At 64.6% G+C, this 19,498-nt stretch overlaps 4 protein-coding genes across 4 annotated transcripts; 3 read left to right on the forward strand and 1 right to left on the reverse strand.

Moving 5' to 3' along the window:
- Positions 1 to 837: 837 nt before the first annotated feature.
- On the forward strand, positions 838 to 9,072 carry HDGF (heparin binding growth factor). The gene is made up of 6 exons (XM_075040902.1): positions 838 to 1,290; positions 7,649 to 7,725; positions 7,895 to 8,033; positions 8,134 to 8,316; positions 8,387 to 8,598; positions 8,753 to 9,072. The coding sequence occupies exons 1-6, from the start codon at positions 1,204 to 1,206 to the stop codon at positions 8,757 to 8,759; spliced, it is 705 nt and encodes a 234-aa protein (XP_074897003.1). The 5' UTR covers positions 838 to 1,203; the 3' UTR covers positions 8,760 to 9,072.
- Positions 9,073 to 9,897: 825 nt separating this feature from the next.
- Positions 9,898 to 11,232, forward strand: MRPL24 (mitochondrial ribosomal protein L24). The gene is made up of 6 exons (XM_075040901.1): positions 9,898 to 10,015; positions 10,160 to 10,352; positions 10,439 to 10,534; positions 10,618 to 10,721; positions 10,795 to 10,925; positions 11,011 to 11,232. The coding sequence occupies exons 2-6, from the start codon at positions 10,173 to 10,175 to the stop codon at positions 11,145 to 11,147; spliced, it is 648 nt and encodes a 215-aa protein (XP_074897002.1). The 5' UTR covers positions 9,898 to 10,015; positions 10,160 to 10,172; the 3' UTR covers positions 11,148 to 11,232.
- METTL25B (methyltransferase like 25B) lies at positions 11,211 to 13,969 on the reverse strand. The gene is made up of 7 exons (XM_075040900.1): positions 13,876 to 13,969; positions 13,161 to 13,273; positions 12,800 to 13,087; positions 12,656 to 12,718; positions 11,833 to 12,566; positions 11,575 to 11,762; positions 11,211 to 11,505 (listed from the first exon to the last, which is right to left on the reverse strand). Exons 2-7 carry the CDS (start codon positions 13,263 to 13,265, stop codon positions 11,303 to 11,305), a joined length of 1,581 nt encoding a protein of 526 aa, XP_074897001.1. The 5' UTR covers positions 13,266 to 13,273; positions 13,876 to 13,969; the 3' UTR covers positions 11,211 to 11,302.
- Positions 13,970 to 14,030: 61 nt separating this feature from the next.
- ISG20L2 (interferon stimulated exonuclease gene 20 like 2) lies at positions 14,031 to 16,916 on the forward strand. The gene is made up of 3 exons (XM_075040904.1): positions 14,031 to 14,939; positions 15,335 to 15,535; positions 15,941 to 16,916. Exons 1-3 carry the CDS (start codon positions 14,298 to 14,300, stop codon positions 16,052 to 16,054), a joined length of 957 nt encoding a protein of 318 aa, XP_074897005.1. The 5' UTR covers positions 14,031 to 14,297; the 3' UTR covers positions 16,055 to 16,916.
- Positions 16,917 to 19,498: the final 2,582 nt, after the last annotated feature.

Genomic DNA, 19,498 nt, shown 5'->3' on the forward strand with positions numbered 1-19,498 from the left:
AGAGCAAGGTGACGACTTACTCATCTGGTGACTTAGTCACCCCCTAAACCCCATGTCGAGCCTGGCCGGGCAGCCCGAGCCTCCTCCCCAGGCACGCAAAGATTTTCCTACGTGCTTAATTTCGTGCACTGTGAGTAATCCCAGTACTTCCAGCCCAGGATCTGCAGAACAGGGTATTTCTGAAAAAAAAAAAAAAAAAAAAAGCTTTGCCTGTTCTGCTTTAGATGAAGGGGAAAGCGCACCCACCACGGCCCGCTGCTTGGGCACGAAACCCTCCCGATTGTTTATTTTCTTTCTTTTGAAGGGCTGGCCTCCCTTTCCTCCAACATAGCCAGCTGCGGCCGGGATGTGGAATTTGGGGGATGCCACTATACTGGTTTTACACTGGTTTTGCAGTGGTTTTACACTGGACACCTCCATTTCCAGGGTCGCAGCGGCGAGCTGGTGGCCAGGCGTCCCTCCGATGTCACGCTGGGGTGGCGGTGTCGGGTTGTGTCCCCGTTCCTCGTGACATATTCACGATTATTCACCAAAATGGAGCTGGAGGCATCCCCAGCGCCGCCCGCCCCCCTCCCCCAGCCACCTGCAGCTGCCGGAATTTTTCGTCTTAATTAGGTTTTGGGGGTGGCTTTGGTTGTTTGGGGTTTTTTTTTTTCTTTCCCTTTTTTGCACCACGACAAGGGGGGATTTCGCAGCCGGGGACCCTCCTGTCCCCGATCACCCGGGGTTGGTGGGGCGGGGTGGCCGTGCGCGTGCAAGGCAGCGCTGCCGAGCCTCCGAGCGCATCCACCGGCAGGAGGAGGAAGGGAGGGGGGTGGGGGGTGGCGGAGGGAGGGAGCAATTGAATTTCAAACACAAACAACCGCATGGGGCACGGACCCACCGCCGCCGCGCCGCGCCGCTCCTAGGACCGCGGGCCGGGGCCGCCGCCGCCCCCCCGCCCCGGGCTCTCCGCCGGGCCCGCCGCGCTGGGGGGTAGGAGAAGCCGCTGGTTCTCCTCCTCCTCCTCCTCCTCCTCTCCCCCCCCCTTTATTATTATTTTTTTTATTATTATTTTTATTTTTTCTTTGCTAATTCCTGTCTCGCCGGGTTTTGCCTCCTAAACTTCATCCTTAACCCCCCCCCCCTCCCCTGACCGTCCCCCTCCCGTCCCCCCCCTCCCCATCCCCCCCTCAACGTTCCCGGGAGGAGCCACCGGCAAAGATGTCCCGGTCCAACCGGCAGAAGGAATACAAATGCGGCGACCTGGTCTTTGCCAAGATGAAGGGTTATCCGCACTGGCCTGCCCGGGTAAGGAACCGGGGAAGGAGGCGGGGGGGGGGGGGGGGGAAAGGCAGTGGGACCCCCCCGCCCTGCTCCGGCTGCTCCCCGTTGCATAACGCGGGCGGCCGCACGCCGCAGCCGGTGTCCCGGGGCCGGGGGGGGCGGGGGGGACACCCACACCGGGGTCAGGCTTCTCCGGTGGGGGGGGGGGGCGGGCTGCCGGTTTTCGGTTGGTTCCAACTTTACCGGCACCTTATGTAAAGCCCGGGCCCGGGCCCCGCTCCCCGGGACGGAAAAGTTGGGGGTTATTCGTTACCGGGGGGGGGGGCGGCTTGGGGAAGCGCTTTTTGGTTATTTTGTTGGGTTTGGGGGGGGTGGTGTTAATGTATTTAAAACAAGGTCCCGAGGTCCCCCCGGGCCCCCTTTTGTGCTATTTATTCATTTCTCTCTCGGGAACGGGGGGGGGGGAAGGAGACAGGTGGGGGGGGTCACGGGTGGGGGACCGCGTGGCTTTTGCTACCGCGTGGGATTGGGGAGCCCCCCACCCCCGCGGCTTGCTCCTGCTCGTTTCGGTCCTGCCGCAGGACCCACGGGGCAGGACGAGCCCCCCCCCTCCCGCCCCCCCCCCCAGTGCAGAGGGGTGAAGCCGTGACCTGGGCCGCATCCTGCACCGACCGGAGCACGAGGCCGGTGCCAGCCCGCACCTCCTCCCCGGGATGACACCCCCCCACCCCGGCATCACCCAGTGGGTCTGGGGGGGGACGGGGGACCATTCCCACGTGGGGCCACCCCACGCCCACCCCCCCACCCCACGCTCTGGCTCCCCGCTCCGTCGGGGTGCCAGCAGCGGGACCCCCATGAAGCGTCGGAGAGGTGGCACATCGCACCCGTGACTTGCTTGCTGCTCCACTTTACTGACGATTTGGGGGAGACTGGGGAGGGGGCGGCTTAGCCAACACCCCCACACACACACACCCCCAATCTTGGCTTTGCTGGTGGGTCCCCGAGCCTGTCCCCCAGGTCTGCGTGGCCTTACCTCTCGCTGGGGGCCCGGGTGCCAAATAGGTGCCAGCGCTCGGCGGGAGTTTGGCTTTGAAAAATCAATAGAATTACTGGGAACTTAGGACGGACGGACGGGGGGGCACACACACACGTGGAGAAGGGTGGGGGCATCGAGGCGGGGTGCAGGACCCAGTGTTTGCCAGACCCACCATCTCTGCCCAGCTTGCCCACACCGGAGCAGTGGTCCTGGGTGCCGAGCAGATGCTGGGGGGGGGTCAGTACCATGAGCCTGCCCCCCCCCCCGGTATAAAGCACTTGGGCAACGCTTGCCGAAAGCAACTGGGGCCTGATCCTTCCCCAGGCAGGCCGGGTGGCCGAGTGGTGGCTCGGCCGGGTGGCCGTGGGGAAACTCTGGCTACAGAATACGTTGCTAGTTATTTTTAAGTGGTTGATGATGCAGTTTAAAATTTCCTTGGAGTGTTTTCCCCCCCGCCACCCCCCCACCTTCCCTGCCCGGCCTTGCTGCAAAGGGAACTGGGCTGCCTGCAAACCCCGAATTAAAGCGAAACGGGGAGGAATCGCGAAGCGGCCTTTAAAGGCCGAAGATTTCCCCCCCGCCCCTACAGCCCCCCAACCCACATCCCCATCCCCTCCTCCTTCCCCTCCTCGGGTTTGAATAACTTTTGTTTGGTTTGTAGGGTTTCTGGCGGGGAGGCCGGGGAGGGGGTGGGGAGGCGTTCGGATTTGGCACTGGCCTCCCAACGCGCATTTGAAAGCGGCTTTGCGAGGAGGAGCCAGAGGGATCCCTGGGAGCCCGACGCCTGCTTCCACCACCTTCCACCACCGCTTCCCTTTGGGGGGGGCAGGGAAGGCGGGGAGCAACGCTCTCCTGGCCCCCAACACAGACCCTGCTGCTTCATCTTCCTTTACCCGTTCCGTGCTGGTGGGATTTGGTCTACCGGTTCCCAAAAAGCTTCTCTGATGGGTGCCCCCGCGCCCCATCGCTGTGGGGTTGGGGGGTGAAAGAGGGGGGGGTGAAGCCAGGTCGGGGCTCGTGAAGCCTCGTGCCAGGCTGAGCTCCTGGAGACCAAATTAGCGCCTGCGTACGCCGGGCCAGGCCTGCTCGGGTTTCATGCCGTGCTCGGCTCCCAGCAGCCGGTTTCACCGCCACCATCACGGCCCGAGCATTTCGGGGCCACTCAGGCAGGTGGGGAACAGGTTTCCCCCTTCCAAAAGTAGCGGGAGATCGGGGCAGGCTGCCCTCCCCGAGCTCAGGGAGGATGCTGGGTTAAACTGGGGGTTTTTGGGGTGTAGAAGGGGCCGCGCTCCCCAGTCCTCTGTCTGGTGATGAATCCTGTTGCAGGCTGGGGTGAAGCAGGCAGGGTTTGCCCGTGACTAATCGGGTGCTGTGATGAAACGTTACCCGGCCGTGCGTGGCGTTTGCTGGGATGTTTGTTTCCAACCAGGTGTGGCTGGAGCAGAAGGAAACGGCGAGGGAAGAAATGGAGGGGGGAGAGCCGGAGGCACCACAGGGAGATGGGGGTTATTCCCCTGGCCCATGCTCTGGGGATGGCCGTCGCGGTCCCCCCAGGGAGATGGCGCCTGGCACCATCCCCCAACACCGGCAGCTCAGCCCTCCCCCTCAGTGGAAACGTCTCCTCAAGAGGGGCAGCACCAAACGGGGGAAACTGAGGCACGAAAGCAGGGAGATGAGTTGCCAGCCCCCAGAGCGGGCGCCCTGCCTTTGCGCACACAAAGCTGTCCTCTTTCCCTCGCCCCGTCTCCCTGGGGTCCCTGGCACCCGGGCCCTCGCCGTCACCTGCCCATCGGCACTTCCATCCTGCCACAGCCCTTCTTCCTTACAGCCCACTGGGATGGTGTGGGAGCGTGGCAGGGACCGGTGCACCAGCCCAGGGCTTGGCACCCATGCTGGGAGTCCTGGCACTGCTGGCATCCCTCTCCCTGAGCATCTCCTGTTCCCATCACCGGGCATTTGGTGGGGGCAGATGAGAGGTGGAGGGCTCCTTGCTGCTGGGCTGGATCTGGCCGGTTGTACGCTTTGCCACCATTTGGAGAAGAAACTGGGTGCTTTGCTGCTGGTGGCAGGAGACCCAGGGCTGCCCGGTGCTGGGAGAAGCCCACCACCACAGGGCTCTGCCCCGCTGTCACGCCACTGAGGCCGGGCAAGCTTGATGCCCAGCCTGGGTGCTGGCATGGGGCTGCAACGATGTACCCTGGGGCTGGGAACGGCCCTGGGTGGGTGCGTGGCTCCGGCTGCAAGGTTCGGGGATGCCCCAGGCCCCCAGCCCGGCTACGTGTGCCCTCAGGCGTGCTTTTTCAGCTGTGTGTGACCCATGTGAATTAATTCCATTAATTCCCCCTTCCTGACAGCCAGCTCCTGATTGCCAGCCTTCTTCCAGCAGTGGGGAAACTGAGGCAGGGGGTGGGTTGCTCCCAGTACCCTGGTGCTGTCGGGGTCCCCCGGGGCTGACGCAGGGTGGGCTGCTCCCAGCCTTGCTCCGCTCGCGTTCTGAGGACCGGTTGCAAAGGTCAAGTGCAGAGGCTGGGGGCAGAGTCCACACCGGGGTACGTGCCTGTCCCTCCCCTGCCACGCTCCAGAGCTTTCCCTCCCGGGGGGCCTGTCCCAACCTCTTGTTTTTGGACCCCTGTGGTCCGCAGGTCCCCAGGCAAGGACAGGCTGGTGACACCAGTGCCATTTGCAGGAGCTGGCGGGGAAACGGCAATGGGCACACATGTACTTTAACCCAGCACTGCAGGCCTTTAACCGCACCCCACCCACCCCCCCCGCCCCTTGCCACCTTTCCAGCAAGCGATGGGGATGGACAAACAGACATGGGGCAAACAGATGGCGGTGCCTTGAGCCCCGAATGACCATCACAGGGCAGTTGGGCAGCCGGGTGGGCTGCAAGCACCTCGCCTTGTGTGGGGGGTGTGGGATCTCCTGGGGGGTGAGGGGTTTCCAAACAGCCCAAGCCCTCCAGCGAGAGTAAAGCCCTCATGGCTGCGCTCGCTCCCGGGGATGGATGGGGATGGCGTGCTTTGGGCAGCGTGAGCCCCCCCGGAGTTTTCGGGAGGGTTCCCATCTCGGATGCCTGCCTGCGCTATCGGAATTGGCATCCCCCTCAGGGTATATCGCCTGCTTCCCCCTGTCTCCCCCTTGCCCTGCCTTCCCCGCCTGCCCCTGCAGATAGTGATGCCGCATCCTTTTCGCCAGGGGCGGAGGTTTGGGTGGAGAAGGGGTAGATAAGGGGCTGTTGCTCGTGGGATGGGATGGGCAGCAGATCCTGGCTGCCGTGTGGGTCGGCCATGGGGAGGTGTGAGCTTTCCCCAGCACTGGGCCCACCACCGCCTGTCCTTTGGCCATGCCGTGACCTTGGCCAAGGACGGTTCCTGGCGTGCACGTGGGGACGGGCAGCGGTGGGCTCAGGGACCACGGTGCTGTGGGGCAGCCGTCCCTGTCCCTGCTGCCCTTGATGCCACGTGTGCCGCCTTTCCTCGGGGAAGGAGATTTTAAAACTAGCTGGGGGAATGGCACAGCAGGGGGGGTCTCCACCAGGGTCCCAGCACTGTGAGGGGCTCAGGGGGCCATGTCCTCACCCCGTGGGCTCTGGGACTGGCAGGGTCTTTGCTGCATCATCCTGGGAGCAACCTGCAGAAACATGGCTTGCAGAGAAGCATCCTCATGGCAGGGCTGGGCTGGCTGGCCACCCCTGTGACTCATATTTTCTTCTCCGCCCCATCGGTGCCGCGCAGGGACAGAGCCGCTGCTCCCAGCTGCCACCATGGTGGTGGCTCGGGTGGGAGAGCACTGGGGGCTGCAGGCAGGCAGGTGTCCTGCTGCGGCATGGTGGCCGGTGCTAGACTGACCATTGCCCCACTGGGGGCTGTCCCCACTTGCCCTATCTCTGCTCCTGAAATGCCTCTGTGCAGCTGGGGGTGCCAGACAGGGGGAGCAGGGGGATTCGGGGCAGGACAGCGGTGCCAGGAGCCCTGAGGTGCTGGGTGGGAGGCATGTCACCGATCCTGAAATGCACCCTGGATGTGGGAAGATGGATGCAGGAGTACAGCCTGGGTGCCCCAAACCACATTTGGGCAGCGGGGATGGTACGGAGGTGCATCTTACCCTGGTCCAGCTCTTCGGGAGTGAGGACTGTGCCTGGGCCACCACACCGACTGCCCACCATGTCCCGGTGTCTGCATGGAGCCCCTTGCCGCCATCCCATCCCACCCGCGCTTGGGACTGTGCCGGCATTGACACCCAGCACAATGGCACGTGCTTGGATGTCAGGGAATGAAGCTGCATGGTATACCCAGCTCTGGGAATGAAACCGGGAGAAACCCTTGGCCAGGTCAGCCATTGAGCATCACATTTGAGATGGATCGGTGACGTGCTGGGAGGAAGGAGGGAAAAAACCCCCGGTGGCAGCCTGGCACCATGCTGGCCTGGCTGGCTGGGGAAACTGAGGCTCAGCAAGCTGGGGGGGTGATAGTGACTTAGCAAAGGTCGTGCCGTGAGTCAGCAGCATGCTGGGAACGGGACCCAGCACCCCGGCTGCCGGTGCTGGCACCTTCCTGCCTGGTGAAGTGCTGGTGCCCGCCCCGAGACCCCCGCCTGCATCCTCCTTCGGCTCCTTCCACCTCCCTTTGAGGCTTTCTCGGGGAATTTATGGCTGTGCTCCTTGCGCTGGCTGGAGTGTGGGGGGGTTATTTTTAGACGCTATAAAAAGCAGCCGGAGTCGCTTTCGCTCTATTCCTGCTTGGCGCCTCGGGAATATTCATGCTCAGTGAAACGGCACCTGCCGGCAGGGTCGGTACCATTGCTTGTGGACCCCCATGGTCCTCACCATGCTGTCCCCATGGCCAGTGACCCTGTTTCAGCTGCAGGGGTCCCAGCAGCAGGATGGCATCACTGGGCATCCCGACACCTCCAGGCTTTCTCCTCCCCACATCCCCACACCCCGACCCAGGGCTGGAGGCAATGCCTCTGGTTTCACTGGTGCCACCGGCATGCCTCTCGTGCGAATTTGCTGAGCTAAATATGTTTGAGCCAGTCTAGACAAGAGCTTACGGTGACCGCTCCTTGGCTGTCCCTACGGGATGGGAGAAGGGGAGCCCCCGCTGACCCGGCACCGGTGGGCACAGCCACTTGTTTTATTAACTGCTGTTCTTGCCCATGGTGTTGCTGGCCAGTGGGTGAATTCCCGAGGAATAATGTTTTCCTCCCTCCCTGGGCTGTGTCGGTTGGTCAGTTGGATGCGGCATGCAGGACACCCATGTCCCAGCTGGTGGTTAACGTCCCGGTGTTGAGAGGAGCCAGGGCTCTGCCCTCCCAGATTCTCACCCCATCCTTTGTGTCACACAGATTGATGAGATGCCAGAAGCTGCAGTAAAATCTTCCTCCAATAAATACCAAGTCTTCTTCTTTGGGACCCATGAAACGTGAGTGTGGCCCTGGCACGTGTGGGAGACGGGGCCAAGGGGGGGCACTGACGGATCAACCCCTCTGTGGGGCAGTGCTGCTGACAGCCCCGGGGGGTTTCAGGGTGAGGTGAGAAACCCGCCCCCCCCAGCTGTCATCCCTCACTGCTTCCCCCCCTTCCCCGAGCAGGGCATTCCTGGGGCCCAAAGACCTCTTCCCCTATGAAGAATGCAAGGAGAAGTTCGGGAAACCCAACAAACGGAAAGGGTTCAGCGAAGGTTTGTGGGAGATCGAGAACAACCCCACCGTCAAAGCCTCTGGCTACCAGGTGGGTCATGAGCCAGGGGGGTCCTGGCGCCTCGTGTGCCCCTCCGACTGCCTCCTTCTCCCTCCCATTCCCCCCCGTGAGTCCCCCATGTCCTCTCCAGCCTACCCAGAAGAAGACCTGTCCCGAGGACGCCGAGCAGGAACGGGAGCCAGAGGGTGACGGGGAGAAGAAGGGCAACACAGAGGGCAGCAGCGATGAGGAGGGGAAGCTGGTGATCGACGAACAGTCCAAGGAGAAGAACGAGAAAGCCGGGATCAAGAGGAAAGCAGAAGATGCTTTGGAGGTAGGGGGACGTTGGGGACGTGGGCAAGGGGGGGTCCAGGGCAGGGCTGAGCTGAGCTCCTCCCACCCAGGACTCCCCCAAACACACTAAGGAGGCAGAGGGGCAGGAAGGGGAGAAGAAGGTAGACAACGAAGAGGCCCCCAAAGAGGAGCTGAAACCCAACCTGGCTGAAGGGGAGAAGGAGAAGAACAGTGACGCCGCCAGTGCGCTGGACGCCAATGAAGCCAAGCAGGAGAGCAAGGAGAAGGCAGGCGCAGAGGAGGTCAGAGACCACAAGGAGAGGTGAGGGTGGTATGGTGACCCCCATCCCCAAAAGCTGGGCTCCTCCCTGCCCACCCTGGGCACGGGGGAATGTCCCCGGCGGCATGGTAGAGGGGGGGTCCCGGTGCCATGGGGTCTGTGACCAAGCGCCCGGGTCTTTTCTTGGCTCTCACAGCCTGTAGCGGCCTCCCTGGCAAGCTGATCTTCCTGCCTGTCCCTTCCCCGCTGGGCTCCCTGGGCGCTGCCCTATCTCGCCCTCATCGCGTCCGCAGCTTTGGACAAGAGAAACAAAACCCAAAATGAAATTTTAAAAAAAAAAAAAAAAAAAAAAAGAGAGAGAGAGAAAGAAAGAAATGAAGAGAAACCCAGTAACATGAACCCCTGAACCGACCCGCATCTCCTGGCCCTGCCGTCACGGGGCGCATGCTTTGTATTAGTGATTTCTAGGGGGCTGATCAGTTGATTTGAAATAAAAGTGATTCATGCCTTTTTAAAGCGTTTCCACCCACGTCTCTGTGCCCCGGGGTCGGCCCCTTCTCACTGTGCTGGTGATTTTGGGCTGCCCTAACCCCGCAGCATGGGGGCTGTTGCCAGAGGAGAGGGGCTCCAGCATCCCCTGGCAGCTTCAGTTTGTTTTCTCAGTGCTGGAGGGGAACCAGAAGGAAATGCAGAAAGGGATGGGAGCAAATAGGGATCTGGGGGTGAGAACTGTTGAAAGAGGGAAAGGAAAGAGGCGAGGGGGAAGATTGTTGGAGCAGAGACATTTAATAAAATAGAAAAACACAATTCTGCCAGAAAGCAACAGCGAGAGGCTGGGGTGAGGGGTCGTTTCAGCCCGGGCTTTGCTGTTCCCTGGCATGTTATGGAGCTCTGCCTCCATTGCATCCCTGTGGCAGGCCGAGCTCGGGGAGGTGGGGGGGACGGCGACGGGGACGGGACACAACCCCCCCCCCCCCCAGGATCAGCCCCGGGGTCAGACGGCAGCTCTCGCAATAGAAAATGGAGGCCTGGCCGGGTGCCAGCGCCGCCGCAGGACTACAGCTCCCAGCTGCGCCGGGCAGGGCGGCCGCCGCTACCGAGGGGTCGGTCACGGGGACCCCCCCCAGGCCCCGGGGAGCGCCCAAGCCTCGGGGAGCTCGACAGCCCACCCCCCCTCCCGCCCCCGACTGGCGACACTGGGGAGGGGGCAGGACTACAACTCCCGGCGTGCCCCGCGGCTCCCGCCTCGCCCCCGCGGCAGGCCGCGCCGCGCGCGTCCCCTCGTTAACCCGGCCCACGGCCGCTCCCAGGATGCACCGCTCCGGAGGGGAGGGGCGGGGCGAGAACTACAGCTCCCAGCATGCCCTGCGGCGCCGCACGGCGGGACTACGCGTCCCGGCGCGCACCGCGTCACAGCTCCGCCCATCGAGAGGGGCGAGAGAGGCCGGGGGAGGTGGAGGTGAGCGGGGGGAGGGGGGGCCTCTGCGGGAGGCCTGGGTCCCCTCATCTCCCCCCCCCCCCGGCTCATCACCCTGGGGGGCACAAGGGGGGACTCCCGGGGGGCGCAGGGCCCCCCTCACCCGTGTGTCCCGTCCCCCTCCAGCCCCTGCGCCGCCATGCGCCTCTCGGCCCTGCTGTGCGCCGGGCGGCTGCGGCTGCCCCCCGGCTACCGGCACGGCACGTGGCGCCCCGACACCGCCGCCGCCCAGCGCCGCAACCCCCCCGGGCTGCGACGCCGCAAGGTCTTCGTGGAGCCCATTGCCAAGGAGGACTGGAAGGTGTTTCGGGGCGATACGGTGAGCGTCCCCCCTTCCCCAGGCCCCCCCAAGGAGAGGGGCTGGGCTGGGGGGGCCTCCCCTTGACTCCCCTCCTTCCGCCACAGGTCCAGGTCCTCGCCGGGAAGGACGCGGGGAAGCAGGGGATGGTCACCCAGGTCGTGCGAGCCCGTAACTGGGTGGTGGTGGAGGGGCTGAACACGGTGAGGCTGGAGCCGGCGGGGGGGCTGCCGGCGTGGTGGTGGGGGCACACGGGCCGTCGGTAACCCCCCCCATCCCGTCCCAGCACTACCGCTACGTCAACCGAACCGCCAAGTACACCGGGACGTACATCGCCAGCGAGGCGCCGCTGCTGCTCAGCCAGATCTCCCTGGTGGACCCCGAGGACCGGTAATGGTGGAGGGGGGTGAGGCAACCCCACCATGGCCACCACCCCCCCCACTAAAACGCTCTCTGGTGGCAGGAAGCCAACGGAGGTAGAATGGCGATACACGGAAGAGGGTGAGCGGGTCCGCGTCTCCCTGCGCAGTGGCCGGATCATCCCCTTGCCCCTGCAGCAGCGCCGGGATGGCATTGTCCCTGAGCAGTGGATTGGTGAGTGGGGCTGGCGGGGGGGGCGGCAGCTGCCGGCCCCTGGGGGGACTGAGGGGCTCAGTGCTGTCCCTTTGGCTGCACACAGATGGCCCAAAGGACACGGCAGTGGAGGACGCGCTGGACAAGACGTACCTGCCGTCCCTGAAGACCTTCGAGGAGGAGATCATGGACGCCATGGGGATTGTGGAGACGCGCAGGCCCAAGAAATCCTACTGGTATTAACTGGTGGGGGCTGGGGGAGAACCAGAAATACCCCTCCCTCTCCAGGGCCGGGGTCTGCAATAAAGACACCCCTTTATTTTCTGTATTTGTGGCACGTGGTGCTTTCGGCACAGCCCCCAACTCACACCAAGCCCTGGGCCATACAAATCCTGGTTTTATTGTGGTTCACACCTGGCACTGGGAGTCGGGAGGCTCTGCTTCTCTCCAGAGGGCTCTGCCACCCCCGTGTCCTCATCCTCGCTGCTGTCCTCGTCCAGGCCCGACAGCACCGCGCCCAGGGGTGTCCGTGCGGCCACCAGCACCAGGTTGCGTGGGGAGAACCGGGGATCGAAAAGGGGGACGAGAGCGCACTGGAAACCTGCAGAGAGAGGGAGGGTCAGTACCGGCAGCGCCGTCACCCCCTCCCCATCGCCGTCCCGGCACCCACCTTGCTCCCGCAGGTAGAGCAAGCGGTCGAGGAGGATGAGGGTCTCCACCAGCGGTGCCAGCAGCAGGGTCAGGCTGAAGAAAGCCACCACCTTGTGCTGCTGTTCCAACATGGCCTCCACGGCCTCCGAGTCCAGCGAGATGGCAGCTGGATCCAGCCCCACACGGGGCAGCCCCAGGCGGGCGTACCTATGGGGTAATGTCACACTATGGGTGGGGGGGGAGGGGAGAAAAGGGGGCCGCCCCACCCCAAACTCACTGGGGGAAGCTGAGGGCGTGCGCCTTCTTCACCGTCTGCACTCCTGGGCGCTTCTTGCTGGGGTTGGCCGCCCGGATGAGGGTCTCGAGGACGGCGCGGTAGCAGTGGGTGCGCAGGCAGCCACTCTCCCCCCTCAACCGCCCCACATATTCCTCCAATGCGTGGCAAGCGGCTTCCCGTGCCCGGTAGGAGAGTTCATGGCCCGGTAATTTGGCTACCCAAGCGCTCAGAGGGTAGCCAGGGGAAGAACCGGGGTGTTCTGGGAGGGTAGAGAGCTTCATGTAGCAGCAGGCCACTGAGGCGACAGCGGCCACGGCGGGGCTGCTGGTGAAGTGACGCAGCAGGGCCGGGCTGAGGTCCCCACAGGCATGCAGCCCCGTCACCAGCACCCGCTGCCCCCCCTCGGACCCCCCCGGACCCCCCAATGGGTTCCTGGTAGTGGGACCCAGCCCTGGGGGGTTGGGGGGCAACAGGAACTCCCCCCAAGGAGCACTGAGATCGAGGCGGCCAGCCACATGGCGCGGGCCCCGGGGGGTGAGGGGAGAAGGGGGCCCGTGGCAGGGGGCAGTTTGGTGGCACCGGGCCGGCCTCTCGTTTCCTGGCACCCCCGTTTTCCCCAGCTCCCGCAGCAGCTCCCGGTCGAAGCGCTCCGCCATGCCGGCCAGGCGGCCGTCACCCTCCACTGCCGTGACGGATAAGCCAAGGCCAAAGGCCAGGAAGCGTGAGAGGTGGCCCTGGGTGGGGGGGACATACACTCAGCGGGGGGGGGGACACCGACACATCCCCCACCCCTCAGAGCCCCCCTATCAGCCCCTGCTCCTACCTGCCCCGCTCCAACATCTACCACACGGTCACAGCCAGTGGCCTGGGTCAGCCGCTGCAGCAGCTGCAGGGAGAGGAAGGTTTTGGGGGATGTTTGGGGGGGGGGGGTGTCACAGGGGGGTGCAAGGAGCGGGGGAGCACCCACCTTCCCCAGGCGCCGGATCTCATGCTGCTTTTTGGGCTTGACGTGGCGGCGGAGCAGGGGGTGCAGGCGGGTGCTCTGGCAGGGGGGGCGCGGGGACCCCCCCGGGCACCCGCGGGGGAAGGCGAGGGCACGGGTGGCAGCGGCAAAGGCCAGGAGGGAGAGGGGCCAGGCGGCCCCCGGCCCCCCCGGGCCCCCCAGGAGCCCAGCCAGCTGCGGGGGGGCGGCGGTGGCCAGGGCGGCCTGCCAGGGCGGGGGGAGCTGCGCCCACAGCCCCTCCGTGAAGAAGTCCTGTGGGGATGTGGGGGTCAGTGGTGGGGGGGACATGTAGGGGGGGCACTGAGGGGGAGGGGGGGACACTCACGATGATGTAGGCATCGAGCAGGGGCCGGTAGAGCGTTAGGAGGCGGATGATGTCGGCCGCTCGCTGCTGCTCCCGCTGCAGGGCAGGGCACGGGGGGGCTGCCATGGTGGTGCCTAGGGGCGGCCGGGGGTGTTGTCAGCCCTGGTGTTCTGATGTCACCCCAGGGTGTGGCTCCTGGGCTTCTGATGTCACCCCAGTGTGCCACACCCCCCGCCCTCCTCTGGCCGTGACCTCACAGAGCTGTCACATCATCAGGCCATCATGTTTCTCAGTGGCTATGACATCACCAGGCAGTGACATCACACAAGGATGCAATTCCCACCCCCCCAGCCATGATGTCACCTGGCTGTGGCATCACCCTGTGAGGCACCCCCTGCAGCCATGACATCACCAGGTCATGCCATTCCCCCCCCCGTGGCCATGATGTCACCAGGCCACGGCATCACCCAGGGAAGCAATTTGCCCTCCCACAGCCATGATGTCACCGGGCCGTGACATCACCCAGTGTGGCGCCCCCTGCGGCCGTGACACACACAGACACACACGCACGCCCGCCCCCGGCAGCTCGAGCAACCCTCCCCATGCCCCCCCGCCGCTGGGCAGCGCCGGCGAGCTGTGACGTCGCGGCAGGCCCTGACGTCACGCGAAACGTCAGCACCCCCAGGCCATAGAGCCGCCCCGCCGGCGGGACAGAGCGGCCCCACGCGCCACTCACCGCCCGGCCCCTCCGAGTTCCCGCCGCGGCCCGGCGCATGCGCGCTCGGCGGCGCTGAGGGAGCATGCGCGGAGGCGGTGCCAGCCGCTCGGGGGGACGCAGGCGCCTCGCGTCACTACCGGTCGGGGGGCGGGGGGAATGCGCGCTAAGCGGCGAGAGCCGGGCCGCGCCGGCCACGTGCCTCTCCGCCGCCGGGGGCAGCTTCCGCTTCCGGGTTGCGGAGGTGAGGGGGGGTGGGGGCGGGAAACGGCGGCGGCGGCGGGGTCGGTGTCTTTCGCGGGTCGGTGCCGGGGGGATCCCGGTGCCGAGCTGCCTCTCCCCACCGCGGGCAGCACCGGACCGGACCGGACCGGCTGCTTGGGGGTTGTGGCGGTGCCCCGCCCCCCTCCCCCAGCCCTTTCCCGCCGCCGCCGGGCCCCGTCATGGCGGATTTGATCCTCAACGTGGACTTCGCCCCTTCGGAGCGTCCCGGGAAGAAAGAGACCGGTAACCGAAAGCACAAGAGCTTCCTGCAGCGGCGGCGGACGCTGGAACGGCGGGGTGTGCTGAAGCAGAAGCAGCTGCCGGTGGCCCAGCCGCCGCCCGGGAGGGGCTCCCGGCAGAAACCGGGCCCCAGGGGCAGGAGGGACAAGAAGCAGGAGGCAGCGACCAGGAAAGGCCCGGAAAAACCGACCTCCATCCAGCCCAAAACCTGCCCCAAAGTGAACGGTCCCACTTCCGTTGCCCAGCCCGGTGTGACCAGCTGTCCCGGTTCCAAAGGAACGGGCTTCTCCTCGAAACCAAAGACGACGGCCTGGGGCACGGCTAAGAGAAACCAAAAAGCCCCCAGCTTTCCCCCGCAGCCCACCAAACTGGTGGCTATAGACTGTGAGATGGTGGGCACGGGGCCTGGTGGGCGTACCAGTGACCTGGCCCGTTGCAGCATCGTGGGCTACCAGGGTGACGTCATGTACGACCAGTACATCCGTCCCACCGCTCCCATCGTGGACTACCGCACCCGCTGGAGCGGCATTCGGCGGCAGCACATGGTGAACGCCATCCCCTTCAGCAAGGCCCAGCGAGAGGTGTGCTCTTGCCTGCGTTTTTGGGGTGATGCAGCCCGGGGTGGGGAGGGGGGAGATAGACATGGGGCTGGGGGCTTTGTCTCGTGGCCTTTTCAGGCCATTTGGGGGTTTGTCAGGCTGCGGGGACTTGCAGGGCTGCCTGCATCCTCCTCCGGCCCCTGCAGCAGAGGGAACGTCTCCCCACACTGCCACCGCTCCCATTCAGGCCCGTGTCTTTGCACTGGTCTGCTTCTCCCTGCTGGCAGTGGGGCAGCCCCACATCCCTGAGCGCGAGCAGCCCTCTGCTGTGGGGCAGAAATCCTCATGCGGGGCTGCCGGGTGTCCTAACCACCGTGTGTCCTTAACCACCCTGCCCCCACCCCCCCCCCCCCCGCCTCTTCATCCCCTTTCCTCAGATCCTGCGCATCCTCTCTGGGAAGATCGTGGTCGGCCACGCCATCTACAACGATTTCAAGGCACTCAAGTACTTCCACCCCAAAGCACTCACCCGGGACACATCCAAAATCCCTTTGCTGAACCGTAAGGGTGGTTTCCCTGAGAACACCTCCATCTCCCTGAAGCGCCTCACCAAGGAGCTGCTGCACAAGGACATTCAGGTAGCTTGGCAGGATCCTCCTCCCGGATCTCGGCAGCCGCCACGGGGTGCCGCTGCGAGGCTGCTGCCTCAGCTGGGAGCTCCCCACATTCCTCCAAGAGTTGGGGAGTGGCATGGGGATCCCCCTGTGCTGCGCTGGGGTGACAGGAGAGGGGAGATTCATCCCCAGGGAAGGGTTGGGGTTTCACACACTGTCGTGAGACCAGGGCATCCTGAGTTCAGTTGCTGCTGCCAGTCCTGGAACAAGGCAGCCCTGTGCCTCAGTTTCCCTTTCCCTGGAAGCCAGTCCGTGGGAGGAGGGACCCCTCAGCTCAGCCCCCACAGCATCAGGGGGGCTTTTTCCTGCTCAGCCAGTGTTGGAGCGGTGCCTTGGGCTGTGCCCACACCCCATCTCTGTCCCCAACAGGTCGGGAAGAACGGTCACTCCTCGGTGGAGGACGCCCGAGCCACCATGGAGCTCTACAAAGTGGTGGAGGCAGAGTGGGAGCAACACCTGATGCTGAACCCCAAGCAGGAGTGATAGCCCTGCAGCCTGGTCCTGCACCCCAAAAGGGGCCCAGAGCCCACGGGGAGGAGCAGCGAGCACCAAACGGCCGCTCCATGTGTCCAGGCAAGGTAGTGGGGACGGACAGACGGTGGGAGCATGGAACCAGGCGCAAGTGTCCCTTGTCCCTGTGCCCCCAACGTGCCTTGTTACGCTGCTCTGTCCTCCCCCAGGGACGTAGGGGAGAGCTGGGGCCAGCCTGTGCCTTCCCCATGATGTGGGGGTGTCTCTCAGGTCCTGCATCCCCCCCAGAACAGCTCGGTGGTGCCAATAACACGGCGGGGCCCGAGCCGGAGCGGGGCTGCGGTGCTGGATGTGGCGTTGGGGCTCTGCCGGCTGCACTTGCTTGATCCCTGGAGGAATCGGTGCCCAGGGCGAGCTCCTTCCCCTCCTGTTTTTTCTTTTCTTGCAAAACTACCTCTTGACAAGGACAGGAACCGCCAAAGGGCTCCGGGCTGCAGCCAGGGTGTGGGTGTGGGCAGCACCCAACGGGTGGGAAGCAGATCATGCCGGAAAGTCCCCACTCTGATTTCGGAGCTGCTCACTCTCAATGATTTGGGTGCCATCTTCCTTGTTGCGTAAGTGCCGCTGCAAATGAGGGGGCCGGGACGAGCCCGGGCATGGGGAACCAGTGTCACCAGGTCCGCCTGCACTGTGCTGCCCCATGCAGTCCCATCCTGGGGACGCCGTGTTCTTCACAGATGCCTCCAAACCCCAACGTGCGGTTGTTCCCTGAACTCTTGAACATGCCCTGAGTTCTTGGTCTGCCCCGGGGAGGGGGGGTTGCTTTTAACTGAAATGTTTGTGTACAAAATCCCAATTAAAAAGAAATTATTAACGAGCCCTTCCTTTCGGTGGGGAGGGGGGACGAAAAGGAGCTCCAGGCCGTGGGGATGGCGCTCAGCCCTGGATACATGGGGAGTGTTGCGACCGACACCAGCCAGAGAGGAAGGCATCCAGGCTCCACGTGAGATTCCCCTCCACATTGTCGTTTGAAATCAAAACAGTTTCCCCCCTCATCTCAGCAGCTGGCCACCGAAATGGGTCGGGAGGGGAGAACTGTGGGGCTGGGCTGTTCCCGGGGCTGGGATGGGCACTGGGGAGCAGGGACAGGCAGACGGGCAGGGGCTGCAGGCAGCACCTTGAGCCGAGCTCCCAGGGAATTCGGAAGGGGCTTAGGCAGACATGGAGCCAGAGGACCCCTGCCAAGCACTCGCTGCTGAGACGGTGCCGTTCCTCTCCGCTGGCTCCCACCTGGTCGCAGGGAACCCTGGTAGCGCTGCCAGGAAGGGAGGGGGGACCGTGCCTGGCACAGAGCGGCTGAGCGCCACGTTTGCCGGCTCCAAGCAGGCCCCTCGGGTGGCTGCTGTCAGCCATCACCCATCGCCTGCCAACATCTGCCTCCTGGTGACCCTTCCTCTACCTCCTCTTCACACCAGGTGTGACCTGGCCCCTGCCAGCAGCTCCTGGGGGCCCCCCTGGTTCACCCCCTTTTCTGATTAAACCGCAGGGTGTTGGGGAGCTGGCTGGTCCCTGCCACTGGCATCACTGAGGGGCTGGGGCAGCCAAAGTGGCCAAGCCCTGCTCAGGCTGCTGGCCGTCCCTGCGCATGCAGCTCCCCCTTATCACCTTCTTCGTCACCCGTGGCTCTGGCTGGTGGGACCAGGAACGGTGCCAGTGCCGAGCCAGCAGCCGCTTTGGGGGATCCCCCCCGCCCACGCTGGGCTGGATGCAGCCCCGCAGGGTGGGGGGAGGCGGCGGTCCCGAGCCCCTGGCACGCGTCACATTTTCCAGCCATTCGATGTGTTTACGTGGCTGTGCTCAGCTCCTGGCGGCGGAGACTGACGGGGAGTTTTGGGGGGGGGGGGGGGGGGGCACAACCCTCCCCCCCTCCACCCTGAGCCCCTGCAGTGGCAGGGGGGCGTTCCCCTTTTTTGGAGGATTTAAACAGAAAAAGCTGGGGACCCCCGCATTGTGCTGGGGAGGGGATGCCTGAGCATCCCGTGGGCTGGCATCTTGCAGGGTGGTGGGTGTTTTGGGGGGGTAAGCAACTTTGCAGCATTCTCCCCCTCCCAGGCCCTGCCTGTGTGCACACGTGTGTGCCCAGTCCTGCTTTGCACATTCCGGGAAGGGGGTGGGAAAGCTGTTACAGCCCCAAAATCCAAAGGAAGGTGAGAGCATGGAGGAGAAGCTGGGAGCCTTTGTGTCTGGGCTGGGTTTGGAAGTGATCGGGGTGGGGGGCTGGGGAGAGGGGGGTGGGTTTATGAGCCGGGTTATAAATGGCCGGTCGTTAAAGTTTTTTATGTCTTTGGAAATGAGAAGCAGGCGGCCAGGCCCCAGCTTGTTGGCAGATGCTGGATGCAGCCGGTGGGTTGGGGTCGGAGGGGGCTTTGCTCGCATCCCGCTTTGGCGTCCCTTCAGCCACGAGCCGGGGTCTGGGGCAGGATCCCCACCGTGTCGGCAGCCGACGGCACAGCGGAGGCCGTGGGGCGTGTGGGCTCCCTCCAACCCCACAGCCGGGGTCCCTGGCGGCCACTGGGCCGGGGCAGGGTACGGTCACACCATCCAGCTGCGTTTCATTTCCGCAGCGGCCGTCACAGTGGCTGGGGAGGCAGAGTGGGGGGACGGACGTGAGTGCACCCTGCCAGCTGGGATGGATTTGCAAGGATGTGGGGTAGAGTTGATGGGCGTCTTGCCTTCCTCGCTCAGCCCCACACCGTGGCTGCCCCCGGGCAGGGGGGACTTCACCACCCTGGCCCCCCCCACTGCACTGGAGTCCCTCTATCCACTCTCCCAATGCAGTGAGAGCTTGAGGGGGGGGGGGCAGATCGGAAACAAGCCCCTGGTGGCCTCGGCTTCTTTGCATCCTGCGGCATGTGGGTGCACATCACCCAGGCGTTGACACCATTTTGGGCTGGGGGGTGGACACCCATGAGGGTGCTGAGCCAGGGAGGGAGCTGTGCCCGGGCTGCGGGGGGGGCCCACAGCGGTCTCTGCGCTCAGGATTTCTGCGGTTTGCGAGGATTTTTGCAGCTCGTCCTGCCGGGAAGGGGAGAGTAAGATGGCGGCAGCAGATGCCAGCTCTTTTCCAGAGGCTGAGCCAGCTGCTGCTGCCTGGGCACCAGGACGTTGCTCCTCGCCTGCTTCCACCTCTCCCGGTTAATCCGTGGCCTTCCCAGGGGTCACCGGCACTCCGGGGAGGGTTATTTAGTGCTGGTTATCTGCCTGCCCACCCCAGGGCTTTCCCTGGATGGGATGGAGGGAGAGGAGGGTGGGGTGCGAAGGCTTTGTCCACTGTTTTCGGCAGAATCCCTTCCAGATGTGGGGCTGCCAGGGCTGGCGTTCATAACTCTGCTGGGTCACAGTGTCCGGCACAGCCCTGGCCCACCAGGATGAGGGGTCCCCGTGGGGCTGGGGGTG

Source organism: Buteo buteo, chromosome 11 (assembly GCF_964188355.1).
Source record: "Buteo buteo chromosome 11, bButBut1.hap1.1, whole genome shotgun sequence".
NCBI lineage: Eukaryota > Metazoa > Chordata > Aves > Accipitriformes > Accipitridae > Buteo > Buteo buteo.

Bases quoted from the DNA above. Each gene is read 5' to 3' on its own strand.
- ISG20L2 (XM_075040904.1), top strand. From the start codon at position 14,298: ATGGCGGATTTGATCCTCAACGTGGACTTCGCCCCTTCGGAGCGTCCC. The intron at 14,940-15,334 runs GTGTGCTCTTGC...CCCTTTCCTCAG, and splicing joins TCAGCAAGGCCCAGCGAGAG to ATCCTGCGCATCCTCTCTGG. The intron at 15,536-15,940 runs GTAGCTTGGCAG...TGTCCCCAACAG, and splicing joins TGCTGCACAAGGACATTCAG to GTCGGGAAGAACGGTCACTC.
- MRPL24 (XM_075040901.1), top strand. From the start codon at position 10,173: ATGCGCCTCTCGGCCCTGCTGTGCGCCGGGCGGCTGCGGCTGCCCCCC. The intron at 10,535-10,617 runs GTGAGGCTGGAG...ATCCCGTCCCAG, and splicing joins TGGTGGAGGGGCTGAACACG to CACTACCGCTACGTCAACCG. The intron at 10,926-11,010 runs GTGAGTGGGGCT...GGCTGCACACAG, and splicing joins TGTCCCTGAGCAGTGGATTG to ATGGCCCAAAGGACACGGCA.
- METTL25B (XM_075040900.1), bottom strand. From the start codon at position 13,265: ATGGCAGCCCCCCCGTGCCCTGCCCTGCAGCGGGAGCAGCAGCGAGCG. The intron at 12,719-12,799 runs GTGGGTGCTCCC...CTCTCCCTGCAG, and splicing joins AGATCCGGCGCCTGGGGAAG to CTGCTGCAGCGGCTGACCCA. The intron at 11,506-11,574 runs GTGGGTGCCGGG...CTCTCTCTGCAG, and splicing joins GCTCTACCTGCGGGAGCAAG to GTTTCCAGTGCGCTCTCGTC.
- HDGF (XM_075040902.1), top strand. From the start codon at position 1,204: ATGTCCCGGTCCAACCGGCAGAAGGAATACAAATGCGGCGACCTGGTC. The intron at 7,726-7,894 runs GTGAGTGTGGCC...TTCCCCGAGCAG, and splicing joins TTCTTTGGGACCCATGAAAC to GGCATTCCTGGGGCCCAAAG. The intron at 8,317-8,386 runs GTAGGGGGACGT...CCTCCCACCCAG, and splicing joins AAGCAGAAGATGCTTTGGAG to GACTCCCCCAAACACACTAA.